Source organism: Mustela nigripes, chromosome 4 (assembly GCF_022355385.1).
Source record: "Mustela nigripes isolate SB6536 chromosome 4, MUSNIG.SB6536, whole genome shotgun sequence".
Lineage (NCBI taxonomy): Eukaryota > Metazoa > Chordata > Mammalia > Carnivora > Mustelidae > Mustela > Mustela nigripes.
Genome location: NC_081560.1, coordinates 93,076,657 through 93,099,275, shown reverse-complemented (window position 1 = coordinate 93,099,275; position 22,619 = coordinate 93,076,657). Strand labels below are relative to the sequence as shown.

The 22,619-nt window shown below is 57.2% G+C and overlaps 1 protein-coding gene across 4 annotated transcripts in view; it reads right to left on the bottom strand.

The window, feature by feature from the left end:
- The window catches only part of OGDH (oxoglutarate dehydrogenase), a 53,373-nt gene that overhangs the window by 24,805 nt on the left and 5,949 nt on the right, over positions 1 to 22,619 (bottom strand). The window contains exons 2-5 of one of the 4 annotated variants that reach the window (XM_059397123.1): positions 17,554 to 17,802; positions 7,470 to 7,661; positions 6,089 to 6,179; positions 364 to 408 (exon numbers count right to left, since the gene is read on the bottom strand). In XM_059397123.1, the coding sequence (XP_059253106.1) occupies positions 364 to 408; positions 6,089 to 6,179; positions 7,470 to 7,661; positions 17,554 to 17,775 (550 nt within the window). In that variant the 5' untranslated portion in view covers positions 17,776 to 17,802. Of the gene's footprint in view, positions 1 to 363; positions 409 to 5,867; positions 5,971 to 6,088; positions 6,180 to 7,469; positions 7,662 to 17,553; positions 17,803 to 22,619 lie in introns of all 4 variants that reach the window. The other 3 variants (XM_059397122.1, XM_059397125.1, XM_059397124.1) reach the window with 3 other exon arrangements.

Here is a 22,619-nt window from a genome sequence, read left to right as displayed (position 1 = left end):
ACAGAACCAGAAAGAATCCAGAGCCCAGTCGAAGGCACAGCACGGAAGGTGGAGGAGAGGGTGTGCTGACATGCAGACGCCGTGTGGCCTCCGCCCCGGCCCGCTGGGCAGGAGCTCCAGGCGGCCTGCACTGGAGACAAGCTCAGCAAAGCAGCAGCAAGACACACGGGAGGTGAGAATGGACAGGAACAGAAATGACACAGAAGTGGCGCCCCCTGCTGGGTGATAGTGGAGTGATGGGACAATGCATGTGAGGACAAGGAACAGCCAACTTTCCCCAAATGGCATGCTGGGAAAAGTTGCACATCCTGCTCAAATGAGGTCCTCAGCTCTGGAGAGGTGAAGGGCGCGTTATTTTCCTACCTCCTACTGTTAGCATTCGGAGTCGTTCCTTGAACACTGCAAGGTCTGAGAGGCAGAGTGAGGTGGCGTGGGTGAGCGCAGAAGGAAAAAGACAGCGAGTTAGTTCCAGACCCGGACATCCCAACCCTGCACCGTCACCGCGGTCACGGGGGTGGGGGGGGGGGGGGGGGGGATGGGACAGACACCGCCACACAGACAGACACTGAAGGGGAACAGGGTGGGGCTTGGGGGGCCGACAGCGACTGGGTGCATGTGGGAGCTGCTCAGAAACAGCCAGAATGAGGTGAGCCCACAGGAGGGAAAGGCCGCTTTCTACACAGGGAAGACCTCCTCGCCTCCCCGTCTTGAAGGAAGGGCTGACACAGCGCTCTCCTGGGGAGTCGAACCCACCCACCTAGCCCACTTCGGGGTGACAAAACCAGGGGACAAAACCGGAAAGGCCTAATTTCTAGCAGACCGTCCTCAGAACCAAAGCAGCAGGGAATGGACCAGACCCTAACCCCGTTCTGGATTCTGACAGGTTCTGAAGGACAGAGGTGGGTCCTTAGTCCCTCCTCAGTGACAAGGCAGAACCAGGAGGGAGCTCAGCTGCACAGGACCGCCCATGGTCCTCCTGCGGCAAACGTTTCAGGGCCCTGTACCATTTCTGGATGCCTTCTGGGCCACTGGTGAAAGCCAGGGTGTCCATCTGGGCACACAAAGGGCACATAAAGCACTTTCCTTCTCCTGTCCCTGGTGCCTCAGGAGCATGAGCCTGGGGGCTGGGGTGGGAGAGGGTCGTGGTGGCAGGGCACGCAAGGACTGGTGGCTGAGTGGTGGGGGGCATGCTCACGGCCACCAGAAGTGCAGAGTCCCCTGCTCTGTGTGGGCAAGCCCTCCCCCTCTCCCGTGGGGATAGCAGCACACAGCAAGGACCGCAGAGCTGGTGGCTCTTAAGACAACAGATCATCCAAGTTCTGCACAGAAGTCTGGACGCTTTGCTTAAGGGCAAGAAGAAAGAATGTTCCTTTCTCTCCTTCAATCCTCAGAACCAAGACAAAGGATGACGCTCAACCCCAACAGAACTGCCAGCAAGCCCTGTCGGTTAGAAACTCTATAGGCCACACAAGGAATGTTTTGAAATGCTGACGTCCGTTCACTTCAGGTACTGGTGGATGCTCTCATTCTGATCTGTACTTCCTGGTAGAACTAACAGGAGACAGGAATAGCCAGTGCGTGTGTGTCATCTGCAGAGAACACACGGGGATCCCTGCAACCCACATGTTCCTTCCTGATGTGTGCACGACACTGCAGGAGACATGAGCGGGTAGGATTCGACCATGGTGGCCCCGGGCTCTCTGGGCATCCGGGAGACGCCTCCACACGACCCCTGTGACCTTAGCTCGGCATGAGGCTGATCCCCAGCACACGGCAGCCCACAGATGTCAAGTGAACTGCTCCGTGTCATTCCAAAATTAGGAAAGCTAACGATCAACTCTATTTTTGGTTATTCTCCCCAGATGTCAAAGGAGCAGAAGTGGCTGTGGCGGACACGGAGTGCTCTAGAAGGACAGCAGGACAGCACAGCCCCCGCCATGCCGGAAAAAGCAAACCCACGGACGTGGTCAGAGTGGTGCTAGGATTTTTGGCTTCTGAATGGGCCCCGCGCTACAGGGACACCTTGTCCTATCGTGCTTCACAGATACAGAGCTTTTCTGGTTTTCTCCTGTTCGGTTTTTTGTTTTTTAACAAGTTTTAGGTATTTACAACTTTGTGGCAGCCCTGTGCCCAGCACACCCACTGGCCCCGTTTCTCCAACAGTATTTGCTCACTTGCTGTGTCTGGGTCTCGTTTTGGTAACTCTCACCACACTCGACTTCTCACTCTTAAACACTACCCGCCACGGTGCTGTAATGGGACGACTGCCCGACAGCTCAGAGGACAGTGAGCATGAAGATGTGCGTGCCATCGTTACCCAGACACGGCGCTCACGGTAACAGAGGTGTCTCGGCAAGTGAACTTGACCAGGAGCCCCAGACCAGCAAAGGAGAGCCAGTGCGGCCACAGAGTGAGCCCCTGGAGCTCCTCGGTGTACTGGGGCACCCAGGTTTCCTCCCTGTGATCTACAGAATCTCTTCCAGGCTCCCCTGTGTGTAGAAACCTCCCATCACACTAAAGGGCTGTGACCCCTGTCACCGTGTGCAGCATGCATCTACCCAGACCACAAACGCCGGGACATCAAACCGGAGTCTAATTCATGCGCCACACGTGAACGCTGGACACGGGTGGCAGGTCAATGGGACTTTTCTGCACATCCCAGACCAGTGGAGGGTGGTGGTGGCTCAGCTCCCTCCCATGCGAGCGAAACGAGCATGCCAGCCTGCACACAACACAGGTGTGACTATGTCCAGTTTGTCTGTGGTGAAGATGGCAATGAGCCCAACCTGCAGGACTCTGTCTGGAGCTTTCCATCGAGACCCATACCCCGACCCTAATTTAGGGCCAACCAGGTAGGCCTTGCTAGGAAACCTGAACCTGTCTGGACCTCCCGAGTGATGCGAGGAGGAATGTGTGCCCAGGCACCTAGAGTTCATGCTCCCCACCCTCCTCCATGGGTGTGGGTTTGACAGGAAAAAAGGGTACAGATCCAAGGCCACGTTTCTGGGGCCCGGCAAGAACCTGGCTACTGACAACACACACCCTGGGGAAAAGGCGCCCCATTGTTAGTGACCGTCCACCCAATCATGGGCCAGTTGAGAAACTGTACAAACGCTGGTTTAAACTTAAAATCTCAATTACAGTCATCAGTCCTCAAGGTTTCTGCCTCACTGGCGGCAGGCGGTATTTCTGTGTGTGCATCTGCTGGTGACCCCAGCATCCCGGCCACCCAGGAGCCCTGCAAACCAGCTGAGTCTGCTGTAACTGGTAAGAGCCTGCCTGTGAGTTCTCTCTCCAACCATTACTTCGGGGGCCAGGTGGACGCGTGTGATGTCAGGGTAGGGACTCTAGGTCTGCAATTCCCAACCCTCTCCAAACCAGTCAAAGGCCAAGACCTTAATGGTAACTGCTTCACACAAACACCTGGGAGCACACAGCCCTGCTCGCACTGCAGACCAGTGTCTGCAGCCCTGGAGACAGCCGGCTGCCTAGCCCTGGGCTCACACGCCTGCCCACAGCTGCCCCTCTGCCCACCTGCTTCTCCAGCAGCACAGCGTGCTCTCAGACGTGTGCAGAGTGAGCATCTCCCGAGCCTGGGCTCCCCACAAGAGGATGGAGAAGCTGTGCCCGCACCCCCAGGGAGAAGGGGAGTTCAGCCCGGAGGAAGCACGAGGGGGACCCAGGTTCCACGCAGACACGCAGGCTACCCTGCTCCAGCCCCAGCTTTGGGGCTCTCTCACCAAAACCAACTTGGGGGTGGCCCCGGGCTGCTTGCTCCATCCCTCGGTTTCTGAATTCACCTCATTACCAGACGGCCTGGCAGCTACCTGGCTCGAAAGTCTGATCATAATTGCACTAGTTCACAGCTCTGTGGAGCGTAGGACGCTCCAGGCACTGTTCTAAGAGTACGATTCTCAAACAGCCTCACAGATGAGGAGGTGCGACACATCCTGAGCTGGGGTTCCTGCCAGGGGAGCTGGCTCTGAGGCCAGGCCCGTGGCCTAGAGGCGGCGAGGGGCATGGAAGCACCCAGAAGTGTCCAAGTGCACGAGCAGCGGGCGCGCCGGGCTGGCTATTTTCCCGAAGACGTGCACGCACCAAAGGTGACACAATTCAAGCAACTTTCCTGCAGGTTCACTATTTCCATTTTTTATACCTCAAGAAAGAACTCATCACAACCATTTCAAATTCTCAGGATGAAATTGCACTTTCCTCTGCAGAGCAGGGGCTGCCCCCGACTTGCTCTGGGCGGTTCTGAAGGGCTCCTGGCCAGGAGAGGCCACATCTCTTCCACAAAGGAGCCCGGGGGCTCTGGGGCCACGTCTGTGTGGCTGTCCTGGTGCACCACAAACGCTTGCGGACACTACTCTAGGAGAGTGAGGCCACGGTGGCTGGGAGCGAAGTGGGAAGCATGACAGAGGCCCTGCTCCCACTCCTGCCTCTGCCCTCGAACAGCACCGGGACAGGGACACTGGGGCATGGCCAGGCGTCCCAGCCTCCACAGACTAGCCGGGCTGGGAGCGTCGGGGGACCTATGAGCAACTCTGCTGGTGCCTGTGGGCTGCGGGTCTGTCCTGCCGTGACTAGTCTCAATGTGGGACAGAGCAGAGCTTCGCACCCTGCTCCCTGAAGTTCGAGTGAGAGCGCGGGACCACCAGGGCGGCGCCCATGTAACAAAGGTGCCGCTGCGGTGTTACAGTTTGGGGCAGGACAGCCACCCCTACCTGCCGTGTCCCCTTCCTATCGGAATGCCTTGCGGTGTCCTGGTGCATGAGGCCCTCACCCCTCTCTGGAGAGAGGCCCCAACTTCAACAACTGGGGTGGGCGCTGAGGGGCTTCAGGATAGGTGAGCACAGGTTGCACGGTGCTGGGGTGCTGCTGGGGCTGCGCGGGGAGGAGGAAGCGAGGGGAAGCAGCCCCGGCAGCCTCCGGCAGTTTCCTCCAGTGAAGACGGCAAGGACAGACTACTAGCTAACGCGTACCCTGGAGCTGACGCTGTCTGAAACCTCGCCTTACCTGGCTGGAGCCTGACCACCCACACCCAGCCCAGTGACGTCTATGGGGTGCTAGGGTATCACAGAAGGTTAGAGACCAGTGCTCGAGGAGGCGAGTTCTGTCCCCTCCCGGAGAACAGCATTAGGCAGGTAGGCAATCGTGAGTTTTATTAGCATGCACGGTGCGTCTGGAGGACACGTGGCCATTTCCGGATCAGTCATCTCAGCACAGGTTAGCGGCACGGTGACCGAGAGCAGATTAACTTGAGAAAGCAACCGCAGGGTGAGCCCAGCCGCGCTTATGTGTGCTTCATGGCGGCAGAGGAGGTAGCGGGGACACGGGGCAGCAACTGCCCGAGCGCCACGCCCCTCCCCGCGCCGGGATGCCTTCCAAAGTTTCCTTCCTCAGTGTGATCACCAGCGTTTGGGAATCAACACCCAGTGCACAGTGCACACTGGAACTCGCCCGTTAAAGGCAGGTTGTGCCGTGCGCCAAGAGCACCGCACGTGACGACAGTCCAGAGCGAGGCCGTTTCGGGCAGAGGCCGTGCCACACTGGGATTTGGAAACTGAGCCAGCAGAGCCGGCCTCTGGCACGTCACATGACCCGCCTGCCCGGGAGGTCATCTCTCGTGTCACAAACCGGGTCTGCCCCGAGTTGTAGTCTCCAATTTTGAGACTTAGACAATTGAGCTCACAGAATCTGTGTGAAAAGCTGGGGTAAAAGTAACTTGCCCCAAACCCGCTAAATTTCAAGTGATCAGAATGAAGGAAACTTAAGAGCCTCTCCCTTCCGTCTGAGGACGTCCTGGCCGTCACAGCTGTGATCGGAGCAGCTAAGCAGCGCGGCGCTGGCCGCTCCCAGACCCTCACCAAGTTTGTCTGTGGAGGAGATAATGTCAGCGGGCACGGACGAGTCCAGATCGGCGTCCAAAATCCCCAGGGGGTCCAGCTGCGCTACATGGTGCCCTCGTATCTACGGACGGGCCAGCGAGGGAGGGGGACACACACAAAAGGACAGGAGAAAAAAAAGAGGGAAGGGGTAAAAAAAAGTAAAATTACATTAAAATTAGCGTTTACAGATCAATTCTCACCCACGTTTGAAGAAACAGTTACCGGAGCATCATCAAAATTTACACAACTAATTCCGAGAGGATCAAGTTTTGCAATGTGGTGACCCCTGACCTGGAAGCAATAACACAAGCAGTGGTTAAGCAGGACCCGCGGGCTGTGGGGGGGGAAAAGTCACACTTGGTCAAACCTTAACCCAAAATAACAAAATCAGTTAAAAAAAGCCTTTGAATATTTTATCATGAAAGTGCTCTTGTGCTTGTAAACAGAGATAAACTTGGGTCACAGTGAACTTGGCGGTTCGGGGGATCCTTGAGTTTCCCTGGATAAACCAAGTGGGGCCCGCTAGGGGCTGATGCCCCCGTGGGGTTGTGTAGCTCAGCACACCAGTGCCTCCAAGGACAGGAGCGCAGGCCGCACTGAGGGGCACAGAGGCTTCAGCATCTGAACTGAACAAGAAGGAAAAGGAGGAAGACAATCCCGCCCAACCTCAAGCGTTGGCTGCCTGACCCAGGACTCTGCTAGCAGTGTGAGAGCGGGCAGCTGCAGAGGGGGACCTGGGACTGTGTGAAGTTAACGAGGCTACACGAGCCAGGCAATGGTCAGAAGCCACCAAATGCGTCTCCTTCCTCCAGAAACACCCACTGAACAAGACTCCAGAGCACAGGGCCATGCCAGCCACGTGGCTTGGGGTGTCTGTCGACTTGCCAGGACCCACTGCCCGGCCCGTGCCGCCTGCCCTGATCTGTGGCGTCTCCTGGAAATGCGCCCAGAAGTGATAAGAAATCCATGTGAGCCCAGGTGCCCCGGGACCCTGGAAGGGAACCCCCAGGCCCGATTTCTCCTCCTATCCTCAGAGCTTCTGTCAGAACCAGCCTTCCGGTATGAATTCTGGGCTCTTCCCTGCCAGGTGGAGAAAGGTCAGGGGAGCCCCGCATGTCCTACCCACCAGCATCTGATGGTGCGGACTGCTAACTGGAAGGCTCCAGGACACCAGCCTGCCCCTCAGCCCTGCTCATGCAGCCATGGGCTCTGCTCCTGTCCCAAGCTCCATGGGTTCATTTCCTCCTGTCGTATGTGGGTGCTGGCGACTGAGAGGGGGGCGCACCCCTGCCAGTCCCTGCTTCCTCCTGGTGAGCAGCAGGCCCCCTCGAGACCCTGGCAAGGACCGTTTTCTCCTGCCCACGAATTTTTCTTGTCAACTTATGGAAAGAAAAAGGAGCTATCTGCAGGGCAGGGGCTACGGGTGGCAAGGACGTGCTCAGGCAGGGGCAGACTGGCTATCCCCGGCTCCTCTGCTCTGGGCATGGTTCGTTTCTGCCTCCCTGGGCTCCCGGGCAGGGACAGCGTGCTAGCTCCAGGACACGTCACTGGGGCACTGGCAGCCGGTGGGTGCAGCCTTACCTGGTAGGCTCTGATGAGAGATTGCACAGCCAGGTGGTCTTCCACCAGCTTGTCCACGTTGGGCTGTGCATCCACCAGAGGCTGCACTCGCGCCATGGCGGACAGGGAGCCCGGGCTCAGGGGGAGCGGGCTCTGGTAGGCGGTGCCCGGCGGCGCTCCAGCATTGGTGTTTCGGAAAAAAATGTCCCATGACTAAAGACAAAGAAGGAACTCGCGTTACCCCATGGCTCACCTAGGACGTAGGACTCATTTTTAGCCCCAAAGAGCAGTGTTCCTGGCAGGCAAGCCACGTCCCAGTTATATCCGCCCACCGGCAGGCTGGCGGGGCCGACTCATTCCTAATCGGATGGCCTGACTGCACCCCTGCAGGGTGGGGCCCCCGGGATGCCCCCTTTCTCCTGGCCCTAAGATGGAGGCGATGCGAGGCGGCCCTGCCATCAAAACCCCACAGGCCCAAGGCCGCAGCACTCCAGAGCCGTAATGATTGCTTCTGTGGTGGGCGGCCAGGATGCAGGGGAACAGAGACCTTCCTAGCCCGTCTGCCCCTGCCCAGCTATCTGGAAGACCGGCGCTCCTGGCCCTTGTCTGCGAGTCTGCAGCTGCTCCGACGGGACCACCTAAAGGGGACCAAGCCTTCCAAGTGTCTCTCCAAACGCAGAGGCTGGACACAGTGTTGGGGGGCCTGGGCTGGCCTTGCTCGTGCTTGTGTTCCCAAGTGCAAGACAGAATGAGGCCCTTGGAAGGCGTGCAGGGCTCACGTGTGGAAGGCTGCCATGCTCCCTCACTGGCCGCTGGGGAGGCAGCCTCGCCCCTAACTCAGGAGGGCCACTTAGGAGCCACCGGGAGCACGTGCTCGGGGATAGAACTTGGATCTCAGCTCCGACACGTGGGTGAGTCACCCAACTTCCTGTGCTCCGTCCCGTGAGGGGAGGACAGCCCCGAATAACCCTCACAGGTCTGTCGTCGAGAGCGAAACACACGGTTAAGGACACCCAGACCATAACCTGTCGGCAGTGAGAGCGTCACCGGGGTGACTGCTGCTCCCAACCGCCTTGTGCTATCACGATCCTGGTTCCGTCTGTTCTTCTGTCCTCGGTATTCCGTGCTTGGAAGGTCCCATTTGCAATTTACAGGAACACCGCGAACTACAGTAGTTTGTCAACTCAGACAAAGATGTGAGGTCTCAAAAACGTGTTTCTGAGCTCAGAGGGATGAAGGCTGAGGGACGCTCCTCTGGGAAGAGCACTACTGGAAACCAGCAAGTTCAGACACAGGAACGCTGTCTTCCCTCAGTGTCTGAGGTTCCTCCAAGAGTACGATTTAGACCCGGGACCAATATCGCTGACTTCTGTGCTCGCCATCCCAGGACGAGCCATCAGGACGCCGTCTGGAGCAGCTGGGCCGGGGCTCGGCGGGAACTGCACCGGTGGACTGTATGTGACCGAGGCCATGGCGCGGGTCCTCACCGCCTTCTCGCTTTCTCAGGCAGGTTCAGTTCAGCTGTTTGGGGCCCCTGTGTGACTGGTCACAAGCCTGTCACCAGCGCAGGCCTGGCGCACTGCCTCCTGTGGGGCAGTCTGGTCTCTCCCTGTAACTGCTTTGGAGGGAGCCGGGCAAAACGTTTTAGATCATTCTACGAGAACTTCCTCCTTTTGTATTCAGAAAAGGTCATTCTCAAAAATCAAACCATTAGTGGGATGACCGTCCAATACTGAGTTGCACACTTTATGTGCCTTTGTGTCCGGATAACAATTGTAAAATGTTTTAACTCGTTAGTCAAGCTTTTATTGCTTTTACTTTTCCAGCTCATTTGCAGCGTGTCAACTGATGGTAGACAGGCTCTCTCCTGGCACCTGCCTTCATGCCCACGTACAGCGCCCTGTGCCGCATGAAACCTGACAGCTGGGGCACCCAATACGATCCAGGACCCGGGGGTCCAGGCCATCCCCGCCCCCTTTCCCCACCAGCCTGGCCTGCCTGTGACACCGGTGAAAGCCTGTCTACCCTGGAAGACAGCTGCCTTCGTTACTGGAGAGAAAGAGAGGCCTCCTGAGTGGGGGAAAGGAAGGCTGCCTCCCAGCTCCCACCTGGTTCAGGACGGGCACACAACGAGCTAACACACTGGACCCCCACATCCTTTTGTCCCCGTGGGGCTTGTCCAGCACATCTGAATGAGCCCTTGCATCTGGGGAGTGGCTCGGACCCAGGGCTCTCCCTGGCCTCCGTCCAGGCCTCCAATGACCGAGGGCCTGGCCCAGAAGGAGCCCCTCCAAGGTGGCAGTGAGGCTTAAAAGCCAACAGCGTGCTGCCCAGGGCACTGGGACAGCCAGGTCACAGGGACGGCTGCAGGGACACGGGACAGTGGGCAGCCCTCCCATCGACAGCATTGCTCACCCGCCCACCCTGCCAAGGAAACGCAGAAATGAAAGGCCTCTCCAGCAGATGCGGAGGGCACGGCCAGGAGATAACAGCGGCAGGGGCCCCACCCAGCCCGGCCCCGGAAAGTGGGGATTGGGGGGGATCATTGCCACCATTGGGCCTCCTCCCTCTGACCTTCTTTTGTGCTCGGAATAAAACTCCAGGTGACTTCCAATTGGCTGAGGACAAGCGCAGGGCTGGTGCTGGAGGCAGAAGAAACTGGTTTACACCAGTCCTGCAGAGGAGGGAGTCCGCAGGAAGACAGAGGCCGGAATGTGGCGCCCGGTTCCCGTCACTCACCACCCCCCCAGGCTGGGCACCTGCCCTCCGGTGAGCTGTCCCCACAGAAGCAGCGAACCCCCTGCCACCAAGAACCAGGGGGCTTTCACACGCGGATCTCTGCAAGCGGGAGTCTGGGGCGGCGTGTCTGTTCATTTGCACACCCACCGCCCCGCAAACTGAGAGGGGCATGTTTCGATGGCTGTCAGCCCTCACCAGAACTAGCTGGAAAGTCTCTGCAAGCGGAGGTCACGTTTTGGCGGCAGGCCTCCCCACCCCACACAACCGCTCCCATCCTTCTGGTGGTTTCTGCTCCCCAAGGAGCCTCTCTCTCCCTGTCTCCCTCTGTCCCTTACCCCGGGCCCTGAACACGGGGGAACACGGGTCCTCGGCACTGCCCGGAGAGGGTTTCCTGTCCGAGCACCACAGCCCTCGCCGGCACACACCTCAGCAGCAGGTTCTCAGACCCGCGTGCTCCCCGCTGCTGCACTCAGTGGAGCGGTGACCATGAGGGGCCAGTCAGGGGATTCCCCTCCCTCTGAGAGGAGGAAGCTTCCAGAAGAGGACAGCTATCCCTGCCCATCTGCTCCTTGAGCCTGGCAATGTGAGGCCTTTGTGCCATCGCGGCGAGTGGCCCCAGGTGTCTTACTGAGAAAAACCCCGTGTGCATGTGCGCATGTACAAGCGGCACATGTGCTTTCCTCTCTGAGCCAAACTCGCTCCTCTTCTCTGGACACCTCAACCCTGTGGCGTGGTGACCTGTGCTTGAGCACTAACTGCAGTGACAAAGCAGACAGGGAAGGGAAGCCTGGGGATCGGCCGGCGGGGTGACCTCTCAGCGCAGATGCCAGCAGCACATCCAGTCCCGTCTCCGGAACACACTCGACCAACAAGGCACCGCCGACACTGGCTGCGGTCTGGGGCTGCGGTACTTGGGCCCAGAGGGTGGCCTTCCGTGTCAGACCGAGCAGGGAGGGAGTCCCAGCCCCGTCCACAGCCCTGCAACACAAGCCCCCAGCCACCAGACTCACGCCGAGGGTCCAGACACCCCGTTGCCAACCTCTCCATCTGCTACTGGTGCACAACTAACCCACCAAGGAAATGCTCTGTCCCACTGCCTGCCCTTGAACCCAGCAGTGGCAATTAACGGACACTCTGTCCCCCGTCCACCGCTGGAGAGGGAGTAGTGGTCTGAAGGGAGGATGAGAGAAGGCACCTGCCCCGGGGAGTCTCGCAGGACAGGAGGCTTCCAGTGACATTTTGCCCGCACGGGAACAGTTTTCCCAAAGGCACCCATGATGTACCCTGGCAGTGCTCTTGGACAGTTCAGTTCCAGGGAAACCAGCTTGAGGCCACCTCCATGCAGCCGGCTTTCAGGTTTGGGGACAGGTGGACGACCACCAGGAGCCCCTCTCTCAGGAAACAGAATGGGGTGGACGTGGAACAAGATGGCACCTCAGGGGCAGCCAGTGCCGTGAGCCCTGCAGGACAGGGAGACTTGGTAGAGACAGGACTGGAGAGTCGGGTGCAGCCAGGCCACAGGCTACACGGGAAGAGGGGACAGCAATCAGTGGAGGTGTGGGCCTGCTACCCCCTCCCACGAGTGGGGCTGAGACCATCACTTGTTGCCGAAATGACCTCACCAAAACACAGGAGGTTTTGAGTATAAATAGGTAGAGTATTCTGATCCAAAATACACCAGAAAAACAAAACAAATAAAAAACAAAAGCAACCCCCCCCCCAACCACTAGAATTCTTACTCTGAATTTCAGATAAACGAAAACATCCACCTATGGTCTGCAAAGCTCTGTTCCAAAAGCCAGCAGCCTCACACCCCTAGACTTCCCACAACCACAAGGGGCTCTCCTGGTCGTCATACCCCGTCTCCACTCTAAGCAGAGAAAGCCCTTCGAAAGCCACACACACGTCCCTCAGGAAGCTACTCCAGGCTTTGCACACAGCAGGCGCTCAGCACACCCGAGTCAAACTCGGACAGGTTCAGGCTCCGCCACAGGGAGAGCAGCTGGACCAGTATGCTGTGGTGCCTGGGTGGGGGTGGGTGGCAGGTGCGGTGTCAGGCCCGGTGCCAGGTGAGGTGTCAGCTGTAGACACCCGTGGCCTCCAGAATGCAGAGGCGCCCCCCTCAACCTGCAAAGGGCGCTGGCGCAGGTGGGCGCAGCAGACGGGGGAGCGGGCAGGGAGGCAGACGCACTCTGCCCTCACTGTCAGCAGGTCACAGGCGCCTCGGGGCCCGGTTCCCGGCCGTTCACGGAGCACTGCAGTATCAGAGGGGCGGCAAACATGCCACCCTGAGCCCCATCACCCGCCTGAAGGCCCCGGGTGTGTCTGACGTGGCAGCCAGCACGAGCATGTGACCTCAGGGCCCCAGGGACACGAGCGCATGGCGGTGGTGAGCCTGCCTCCCGCGGGCTGGGCAGGGCCGGGCCAGGCCAGGCTAGGGAAGCCGCTCTGGCTGCGTGTGTACCAGATCCTGGTGGCAAGCAGAGAGACCCACCCCTGTACCCGCAAACCTCACCGCACCCTGACAAGCAGCCCCAGGGCATGTGGAGCTGCTCTAGATGCTGAGGGTCAACGCTCCACCCCGGGGCTACTGAGCTCTACTCCAGCCACCGACTCCACGCCGCTGGTTTCTGGGCTGACCACCCCGTCTCTTCCTGTCCACTGGGCCCTACCTGCCCACATGGAGCACCCCGGCCTGGCAGGTCACCCGATGCCACCACCACCCTCTGGCAGCACCCTGCCAAGGGCCCTGGCATAAAGCCAGCCTGGGGGTGGGTAAGGCAGCTTCTGGACTGGACCAATCCCTGGGCGCAAAGGCCAGTGCAAGGCCGAGGGAGTGCGGGTCTGGGTTGGATCTATGCCCCTTGATGAACGACCGATGGTTAAGTCCTGGTACCGACAGTGCTTCCTTGCACCACCAGCGCAAGCGTCAGGGTGGGAAGCGGCCCGCGGCCATCCTGGAGCAAGGGTTCGGCTGCTTCAGACTAATTCGGTTGAACAGACCGATGGGGGCAGCTCCTCAAGCGGAGGGTGGTCACTGGTGGCTCGCAGGCTGCCGGGGGCCACTGTGAAGCTCCTGTCCTCCCTAGCCCCCCGCACATGGGCTCCTCCCACGTAGAAGGTGTGCTAGAAGCTCTGCACTGCGTTCAGGTCACTGAGCCCAGCGGCCCAGCCACGGTGCGTGGCTCTGCGTCCCCTGTCCCCACTGCGTATGAGAAGGCTGCACTGGACGGTCCTCATGCCCGCCTGATGTGCCCTCGTTGTGCCAACTGCTGGGTCACGGCCTTCCCTGAAAACGCTGTGTGTGCCCGCCCCAATGTCCCACCATGTGGCTCTCACCCCTCCATCTGCTGGCAGGGCTATGACCGGCCCAGCACCGTGTCTAGGAGGCAGGGACGGGCAGTGCCCTGGGGTCCGGGCCTGCCTGACTTGTTGCCACGGAGCCATCTCTACGCAAGCAGTTAAAATTGGAAGTTCTACCTGGGTACCCACTCACTCACAGCGACACCGTCGTGTTGAAGGCCCAGCACCACACAGGGTAGGGAACGTCTTCAGACGACCTCTGCTACCTTCCCTCCCTGTGGGCGCACAAGCGGAACCTCAGCGACCCCCAACACGAGCAAAGGAAAGCTGCCTCGGCTCTGCCCTGTGTGACCTGACTGTGACTGCTGCTCCCAGCCTCTGCTCAAGATGAAGGCTGGTTGCCCCTTCACACCTTGCCAGAGAGGACCTCGGGGGGCTGTCCCCGCATAGCACAGTCCCCGCAGGTGCCAAGAGAATCTGACCCCGGGAGTCACAACAACGTGGCGTAGAGGCCTTCTTCTCAACCCACAAGGGCGGCAGAGCCAAGAGCCCGCAGACCTTCACAAGGCTCTGGGCTTGGCTCATCACAGCCCCCTCCAGGAGAGGCAGACCTGCGGCCCTGTGGTGGCCAGGCCAGTGTGCACAAGGCCCCTGCCCCAGCATGTCTCCCTGCAGCCTCTCGCCCCTGTGCTCCAACCGCACAGCCTTGGGCTGCAAACTGCCTCCTGTTCCCAGCACCGTGGCCGTGAACTCCAGCTCCCTATCAGCATCCTGCGGCCGCTAGGGAAGGTATCCCGCCTACTGGGTGCCTCCACGTACACCGGTCACCATGGCTGAGGTACGGCTGATGGGGGAAGCCAAGCACACCACCAAGGGATGACATTACTGAAATCCCACCATGTATCTGTGAGCCTGCACTATGCGAGTGTTTGTCGCTGAGGCCAGCACAGAGGTCTCTGGGCACAGTCAGGGCGGCTTCAGAACTGCATGGTGCAGGGGAAAAGGCACGTGTCACTGTGAATGGGGGATGATGTGCTTGTGCTCTGCCCACCTGGCTCTCTTACATGAAACGAGGGGGTTGTCTCTCACGAGCATGGAACGAAAAGGCAGAATGGTCCAGGCTGCAGGATGTGGGACTGAGTCTGGAGACTGTCCGGGTGCAGGGAGCACACGGGACCAGACCTGTCCCGTGTCCCTGTCCCACTAAGAAGGCCTGGCAGGGGAAGCATGCTCTGCGGCTCCGGGGACAGCAAGAGGCAGAGAGGGCCTCCCTCCAGCTCCAGCACCGGGAGCAAGCCAGGGTCTCCCCTCGCAGGGCTGACACCACGCTCCACTGGTGTGTATGTGGTTAGGGGGTGGGGGGACGTGCCTTTGCACACAAACGGGGTCCGGCAGTGCCCAACATCTGAAATACTGATGGAGCGATATGGCTTTCATTCCAAGTGTTTCTAAGACTTAAACAAAAATAAGCTGCTCTGGCGCCTGGGATGCTCAGCTGGTTGGGCATCTGCCTTTGGCTCAGGTCATGATCCAGGGGTCCTGGGATCGAGCCCCACATTGGGCTCCCTGCTCAGTGGGAGCTGCTCCCCCTGCTTGTGTGTGTGTGCGCGCTCTCTCTAATGAATAAACTCTTAAAAAAAAAAAAGATGCTGTCATCTGACTTGTCCTCAACACAGCTGAGACTCCCATGAGGGAGGTCTGCTGACACAAAACGCCCCTGTTTAGGGTTCCTAATGGGGTCCAGCGGTGGGCTGTGCTGGATAAGGCATTTAGACTGGAGGTGATGACGGGGAGGGGGCAGAGTCGGGGCCAGCGGCCTGTCCATGCACCAGGGGCACGAGGGCCCCAGCTCAGAGCCGCTCATAGACGTCACCAGTATTCACAACGAAACATTTAAAAATGTAAGTGTTCCATGGGGTGCCTGGGGGGCTCAGTGGGTTAAGCCTCTGCCTTCGGCTCAGGTCATGATCTCAGCGTCCTGGGATCGAGCCCCGCATTGGCAGGGAGCCCACTTCTCCCTTTCCCTCCCCCTGCTCACATGCGCGCTTTCTCTCACTTACTCTCTCTCAAATTAGTAAGTAAATAAATAAAAATCTTCAAACCAAACCAAACCAGCACATATGCTTTAAGAGAGGCACAGCCGGCTGAGGCTGAGAAGTAGACGCTGGAGAGTTATCTTGTGAACTGTTAGGTGTGGTAAAGACCACATTCCTGTTGGTGAGAGTCGTTCAGAAATGACACAGGTCTGGATTGGCTTCAAAGACTCCCCTGGGCCCCCACCCAAGTGAACCAACAAGCAAAAAAAGAGTGTGGCGGGAGGAGGTTCTAGAAACTGGCACACTGTGGAATGCTATTGAGGCTGGACGTGGGTCTCCTCGTAGAGGCTCACTTTATTCTCTTCCCTCTACTGTTTGAAAATATCATAAAAAGCTAAAATAATTGGAAAGCTGAGTGTAGCAGGGCAGCAAGGGGAGATGCTAAAATTGTTCTGTTTCTGCCAGATATGAATAAGTTCTGTGCCAAAAGAGAGGGAGAGGACAGGTCCAAACCTCAGGGCATAGAGTCCATACCGTACCATAATGCACACATGGGGGGTCCGAAAGCCAAACCATCTCCATCTTCAAATCTAGTGTATCATTTCTGCTTAGACTATGAGTTCTAAAACACAAGTACAAACGAAGCACTCTTAGAGAAGTCAACATTTCTAAGGACTTCCCCACATCACGGAGGCCTCTGCATTCCAATGCAAGCTCCGGACTGTGTCTCTGAAGAAACACGGACACATAAGATAGGAGGCCTTTCCCAGTTTGGAGAGAAAATCGACTCCCCATGGCTGGGACAGTGGAGAGGCACGCCCCCTGACTAAGCCGCCTTGCCCCCGTCTCTTTCTAGAAGACGGGTTGTCCCCTGGAGAATCCCTGCCACAGACATGAGCACATAAAATCTGGCCTAAGGATGCTGACCCATGCGGATTCTCGTATCTGGCTGGCAAGTCCCTTCCTGAGAGCCGGCACACTTGCTCTGCAGCGTCTGAGTGCTCACTCTGACGGCAAAGCCCAAGGACCCAGTCCGCAGCCCGCACTCCTCCCCGGCCCGTCAGTGGAGCCGTCCCCGTGCCCTGCTCCCCGGGAGCAGGAATGAAGTCTGGACGCCGCAACCTTAAATGTCACGAACATTTCAGGGTAAAAACACTCTCAGGGGCCCAGTGGAAGCAGCTGCCTTTTGACAACAAGACTCCGAGGTTCATGAGGAAGGAAGAGGCCAAGGCAACAGTTGCCGCTGACCAGCCTCTGTTGGGCACTCCTGCGCAGACCCTCGGCACCTCCTCCAAACCTCCCACGGCCTGCAAACGGGGCACAGACGGAAACTGGAGGACCCACCCTCCAGTTCCTGTAACCAGGCCAGCTGCCTGGCCTGAAAACCCGCCAACATCACCGGCCAGAATGCTAGGAAGAAACTCGGCCACCAGGCATGCCCTGTAGCAAGCAAACGTGTGCACACGGGGGCTCTGACGGACGTGCCTTACAGGCGACAGAGGGGAATGAGAAAGAAGCATGCACGGAATTTACTTTCAAATACAGAAGCATACTGATCGAAAATGCCATTTACACATCATTCGCCCACGATGGTTTTAAGATTTCTCAGGAAGATGGGATAGAAGAGTATCCTGCAGGGTTGTAGCTGCTGTCTGCCTCGTGTCTTTGGAGTCTGTACCCAAGGCATCCTCGGGGAGGCCTGGAAACGGTGCGTGAGCCTCTTCAAGATGCTTGCAAGTCGAACAAGCCTTCTGTTCCAGGTAGCAGGTCTCCAGGGAGCGGGTCTCCATCGTGCGGTGCGCCAAGTGAGAGGGGAGCGCTGCTCCAGAGAGGCGGTCGCTGGGGGCTGGGCTGACTGCCAAGCTGCCAATGCAGACGACTCCGCTGGGTGGGATTTTGTGCCGCCTGCCGGCTAGCCTGCCTACCTTCCAGAAGGCTCCTCAGGACACAGGCACTTACCTGGATGGCTGGCCAACGTCAGGCCAAGACTCCAAACACATGAAGACATCCACTCCCGGGAGCCTTACCTTGTGTACGCTTTTGGGGTTTTCCAACCAAGCATAGTACATTTCTTCCACATAGTTGGAGCTAGTCCCACTGAGGAATGGCTCAGCAGCAACGGGGGCGGTAAAACACCGAATCTGCCCCAACGTCCTAGCTGCTGCCGGTCTGTTCTGTGAAAATGTCTTCACAGTCTGTGAGGCCGTCAACGGCCTCAACTTAGCAGCACAAGTCCTTAAGTGAAACATCCTTGTCCTGAAGTCTCTCACAACTGTCTGCACAAAAAAAAAAAAAAGAAGAAAAGTTAGAAAGGGCGATATATCAGGCAGGGAAAACCGACGCAGGCTGTGGCTGGCCGTGAGCTCCGCGTCAGCGCCGGGGTCCGGGTGCAGAGGACCCGGCCGAGCGAGTGCCCACCCACACCCACCTCCTCTGAACGGGCCCGAGCACACGGCACGGCAGGGAAGATCCAGCTGTGGACGTGCTGGACGGCTGTGAGGCCCACAACACCGATGGGATGCTCTTCAAGTTTACGTGTGTGTAGCACAATCCCAGAAAAGACAGCCAGGATCATCTCATGAGGATCAGATTAGGTTTAACCATAAAATCAGAAAGATATCTCTAGGGGCACCTGGGTGGCTCAGTGGGTTAAGCTGCTGCCTTCGGCTCAGGTCATGATCTAAGGGTCCTGGGATCCAGCCCCGCATCGCATCGGGCTCTCTGCTCAGCAGGGAGCCTGCTTCCCTCTCCCTCTCTCTCTGCCTGCCTCTCTGCCTACTTGTGATCTGTCTCTGTCAAATAAATAAATAAAATCTTAAAAAAAAAAGAAAAGAAAAATATCTCTAATCTATCCTGAAACGACTGAGGAGTTACAGGACCTGTGCTGTTCTGAACATACAGAGAAACTGGAAAATATTTTGGTCACCCTCAAATAATTATCATCAGGTAGAAGAGAGAAGGAATTTAAAAAAATTGCAGAGAGAACACAGAATACTTGAGAAGCACCAAAAATGCCAACAAAACTCCTGGAAAGGCCCGTCTCTTCCAGATGGGAGGAAAGAACAGCCCAGGGTGGCTTCGGGAAAACTGCGGTTTTCAGGCCTGGAGGGAGCATTTAGCTGTGAAGGAGAAGAGGCATTCTAAGCCAGAGGGTCCGTCAGGGGAAAGACAGCGGCAGTAAAGTGTGGAGAAGCAGAAAAGAGCAAGCGTCGTGGGCCGGAGACAGGGAGCGTCGTGGGCCGGGCTGGACAGCACCGCATGGAGCGGCCGACACAGCGGCCAACACAGCCCTGCGGCGCAGCCACACTTCCTAAGCACTGAGCTCGGACCAGGGGCTGCGCTCTAAACAGGTTCCGAGGGGATGTCCACACAGCGACCGGACAGAAGCGTTTACCTGCCCTGTGACGCGTCAGGACTCCTCGCCGACCCCGCAAACCCCCAGAAGGCAGGCATGAGCTCTTCTGTTTACAGACTGCCCTTCTGAGTTTTACTTTCTTTCTTGAAAGAAAGTCCGTAGGGTCACAGGGCCGTCAACAGCAGGGCCAGGATGCAACTCCCACCTTCCTGTTCCTCCTGGCCCTGAAGCAGCTGGAGAGGAGGGGAGAGGCCAGGGTGAGAGGGAAAGGGCTGTGGCAGGGAGGGTGGACGGGTACTTATTGCTTCTGAGTGGACCTTGGTCACAATCTCACTGAATTGCACACGTACCTCCATCAAGCACAGCTGTGCCACAGAACGAGCAGCTGCAGCCACCAGACTGTGCAGAGTTCAGGCTGTTCCAGAGCATTGTGAACCAGTTCCAGCCACACCCGAGACCCCAGGCAAGCCTACGGGCAGGGCCCCTGTCGGAGGCATTGAGGACATGGTGCCGCTCCCCACTGCCCTGCCAGAATCCTGGCTGCCCGGGGCCGGGAAGGGGAGTGAGGCCCACGCCATAGCTCCCCACCCCCACAGGTGGCCAGGCGTGCAGGCCTAACGCCTCCCTCACGCCTCCCTCATGCCTGTGCCTCCAAGCGGGCGCCACGGAAGCAACCACACCCAAGTCCACACCTCCTAAAGGAGATCCAAGCCCGGAATTTGCAGAGGACTCCCCTGAAATAACTGCTGTGCAAACTCACCCCCCCCAACCCAGGGACTGTTTACAGGTCTCTCCCTCTTGGTCCGAATCCACTCAGAGTCCACACAAGGCCTCAGACGCAGAGGGCGCTGGCCCACTCTGCTGCTCGAAGACCGGCCGCGGAAGCAACAGCGGGGTGGGCGCTCCGGAGCCAACCTAGCCACCAACGCAATCTCACCCAGCGCAGGGTGAAGAAGGGCCGTCCACGGGTCTCGAATGTGACCGTGGCCTGTGACCTTCTCCCCTCAGGAGTCACGGCCATCTGTCCCAGCCGCTCTCCCCGGCCCTCAGCATGCGGCTGTCCACCGAGCACCTGCCAACACAGGGACGGCGGAAACCACCACTGCCGCTCTTCGGGATGGAGGTCCCAAGGGAAACATTTGTGTCTCCCCTCCAGCATCACTGTCATCCGGGCCTCCTGAGCCACGCCATGGTCTCTGCTTTGGGCTCGCCCCCAGAATGCACGAGTCTCACCTCCATTAACTGTCATTACTGAGGCGCTGTGATGCCCAGTGACACAAGTACCACACTGACAACCACAAAACCACTCATTCCTTCGGTTCTGCCAAAGGCAGTCCTTTCCACACGATGCTGCAAACAGCCCGTGTTATCTCGCTGCTGTCTGCAGTCACTGAATCCAACACACGGCTCAGGGCTGCCCAGTCACGGGGATACAGGGCCACCGTCAAAGCCCCTTAACATGACTCATCAGAAAGACTGCTCCCCAGTGGATGGCTCCACCCAAGGACGCCCACGATTAGATGGACCTGAGCAGACACTGGGTTTACATTCCAGATTTTGGAAGAACCAGATTCTGTCTTTCTAATTCTGGAGTCCCCCGAAGTCCCTGTAAGAATAGAGCATCATGGGGCGCCTGGGTGGCTCAGTGGGTTAAGCCGCTGCCTTCGGCTCGGGTCGTGATCCCAGGGTCCTGGGATCGAGCCCCACATCGGGCTCTCTGCTCAGCAGGGAGCCTGCTTCCCTCTCTCTCTCTGCCTGCCTCTCCATCTACTTGTGATTTCTCTCTGTCAAATAAATAAATAAAATCTTTAAAAAAAAAAAAAAAAAAAAAAAAAGAATAGAGCATTATTTGGTAGGGACACTCAATTGTTCATACACGTTCATGAAAACTGTGAGTTTTCAAAAGTCCAAATGTTCTGACTTTGGTTTGGATGAAGATTTTTATTTGACAAAGATGCCAAAAAGTAGTCCTTTCAACAGATGGTGATGGGACAACCAGAGTTCCACAAAAAAAGAGCATAAAATTAGACCCTATCTCACACCATATAGAAAATTAATTCAAAATGGATCAAAGACCTGAATGTAAGAGCTGAAGAACTGTAAGACTCTTGGAATCTCATAACTTCCAAGTTACAGTGGAGTAAGCCTTTGTGGCCCTAAGTCAGGTAATGGGTTCCTAGTTAGGAAACCAAAAATATAAGCGAACAAATAACAGATAAATTGGAGCGCAGTGATATCAAAATCTTTGTACGTCATCACAGATACCATCGAGAAACAGAAAATACAAACATGAAATAGGAAGAAACATTTACAAGTCACATGATTATACATGGAATACATGTATAATCTCTTACCATTCAACAGTAAAGAAGAAAGTAACCACATCAAACGACCAGCACAGGACAGGAGTAAATGTCTCTCCAAAGAAGATCCACAAACAGCCAACACACACATTAAAAGATGGTTAAAATCATTATTCATTCGGGAACTTCAAATTAAAACTCTAGATACCACTTGACACCCACTAGACGAGACACGATCCAAGAGAAAACAGGCGTCGTGGAGGACGCAGAGGAACGGGCGTCCTTGCCCACGGCTGGTGGGAACACAGCTGGCACAGCTGCCTGGAATGCAGTGTGGCAGGTCTTCAGGAAGTCACACACAGGGCTACCGCGTGACTCAGCACTTCGCTCCCAGGTACCAAGCAAGAGAAATAAACGTGTGTATACAAACCCGTCTGTGTGGATGTTCACAGCGGCATCATTCAGAGCTGCCAGAACACGGTACCAACCCAAATGCCCACCAACTGATGGAAGGGGGTACGGCCAGCAACGCAACAGCTGCTGGCAGTAAGAAGGGGTGGGGTGGAAGACGATGCTGTGACACAGATGAGCCTCGAGAGCCTTCTGTGAAGAAAGTCGGCCACGAGAAACAACAGGTTATATGAGTTCACTCACGTGAAGCGTTCAGGATGGACAGAGAACCTGCTGGTGGCTACACGGCGTGAGGGCAGAGGGGACACCTGCCCGCTAATGGGTGTGGGTCTTCTTTGGAGGGGGAGGGAGGCGCTCTACAGCTAGGTCAGGCCACTGTCAGCACGACCTCCCAATGTACTGGGAAACGCCCAACTGTGAAACGTCAGTGGGTGAACTGTATGTGCTGCGTAAGGAAAAAACACCACGTCTAAGGAGAAACGTGAGTGGATCTACGGGTCTGAGTAAAGACCACAAAATGACAGCATTTGTGACTCAGTAACGTCCAGATGCAGGTAGAGACCTGTGCCTTCGGGAAAAAGAACACTTAAGCAAAAACGAAGGGAAAATATCTGACTAAGGATTCCCTATACAGCCCTTATGCAACCGCATGCTGACCCAGAGCAGGCCTTTATCATGCCTGGACCTTCCCCTGGCGGACACAATGCGTTCCCCAAGGCTACCTCCCCATGCACAGAATGCAGAGATAAACTGATCTTAACTCTATCAAAGTCACAAAGCCACACTGGCAGGGCAGAGGCGGGGCAGAGACAAGGTCCAGCCAAGACAGCAAGGCGGCTCCTCGGGAAATGGGTCTGAGGAAAAGAGCCTGCACCGTTAAGGGACTGTTACCCATGCATCTTGCCCGACCACCACTTAAAAAGCACAACAACTGATCTTGAAGACATTTTTTCTTTTTCTTTTTCTTTTATGGCTTCAAACTCATTGAGATGTTCGCGATGAGTCAAGAAGACCGTGTCTGCCC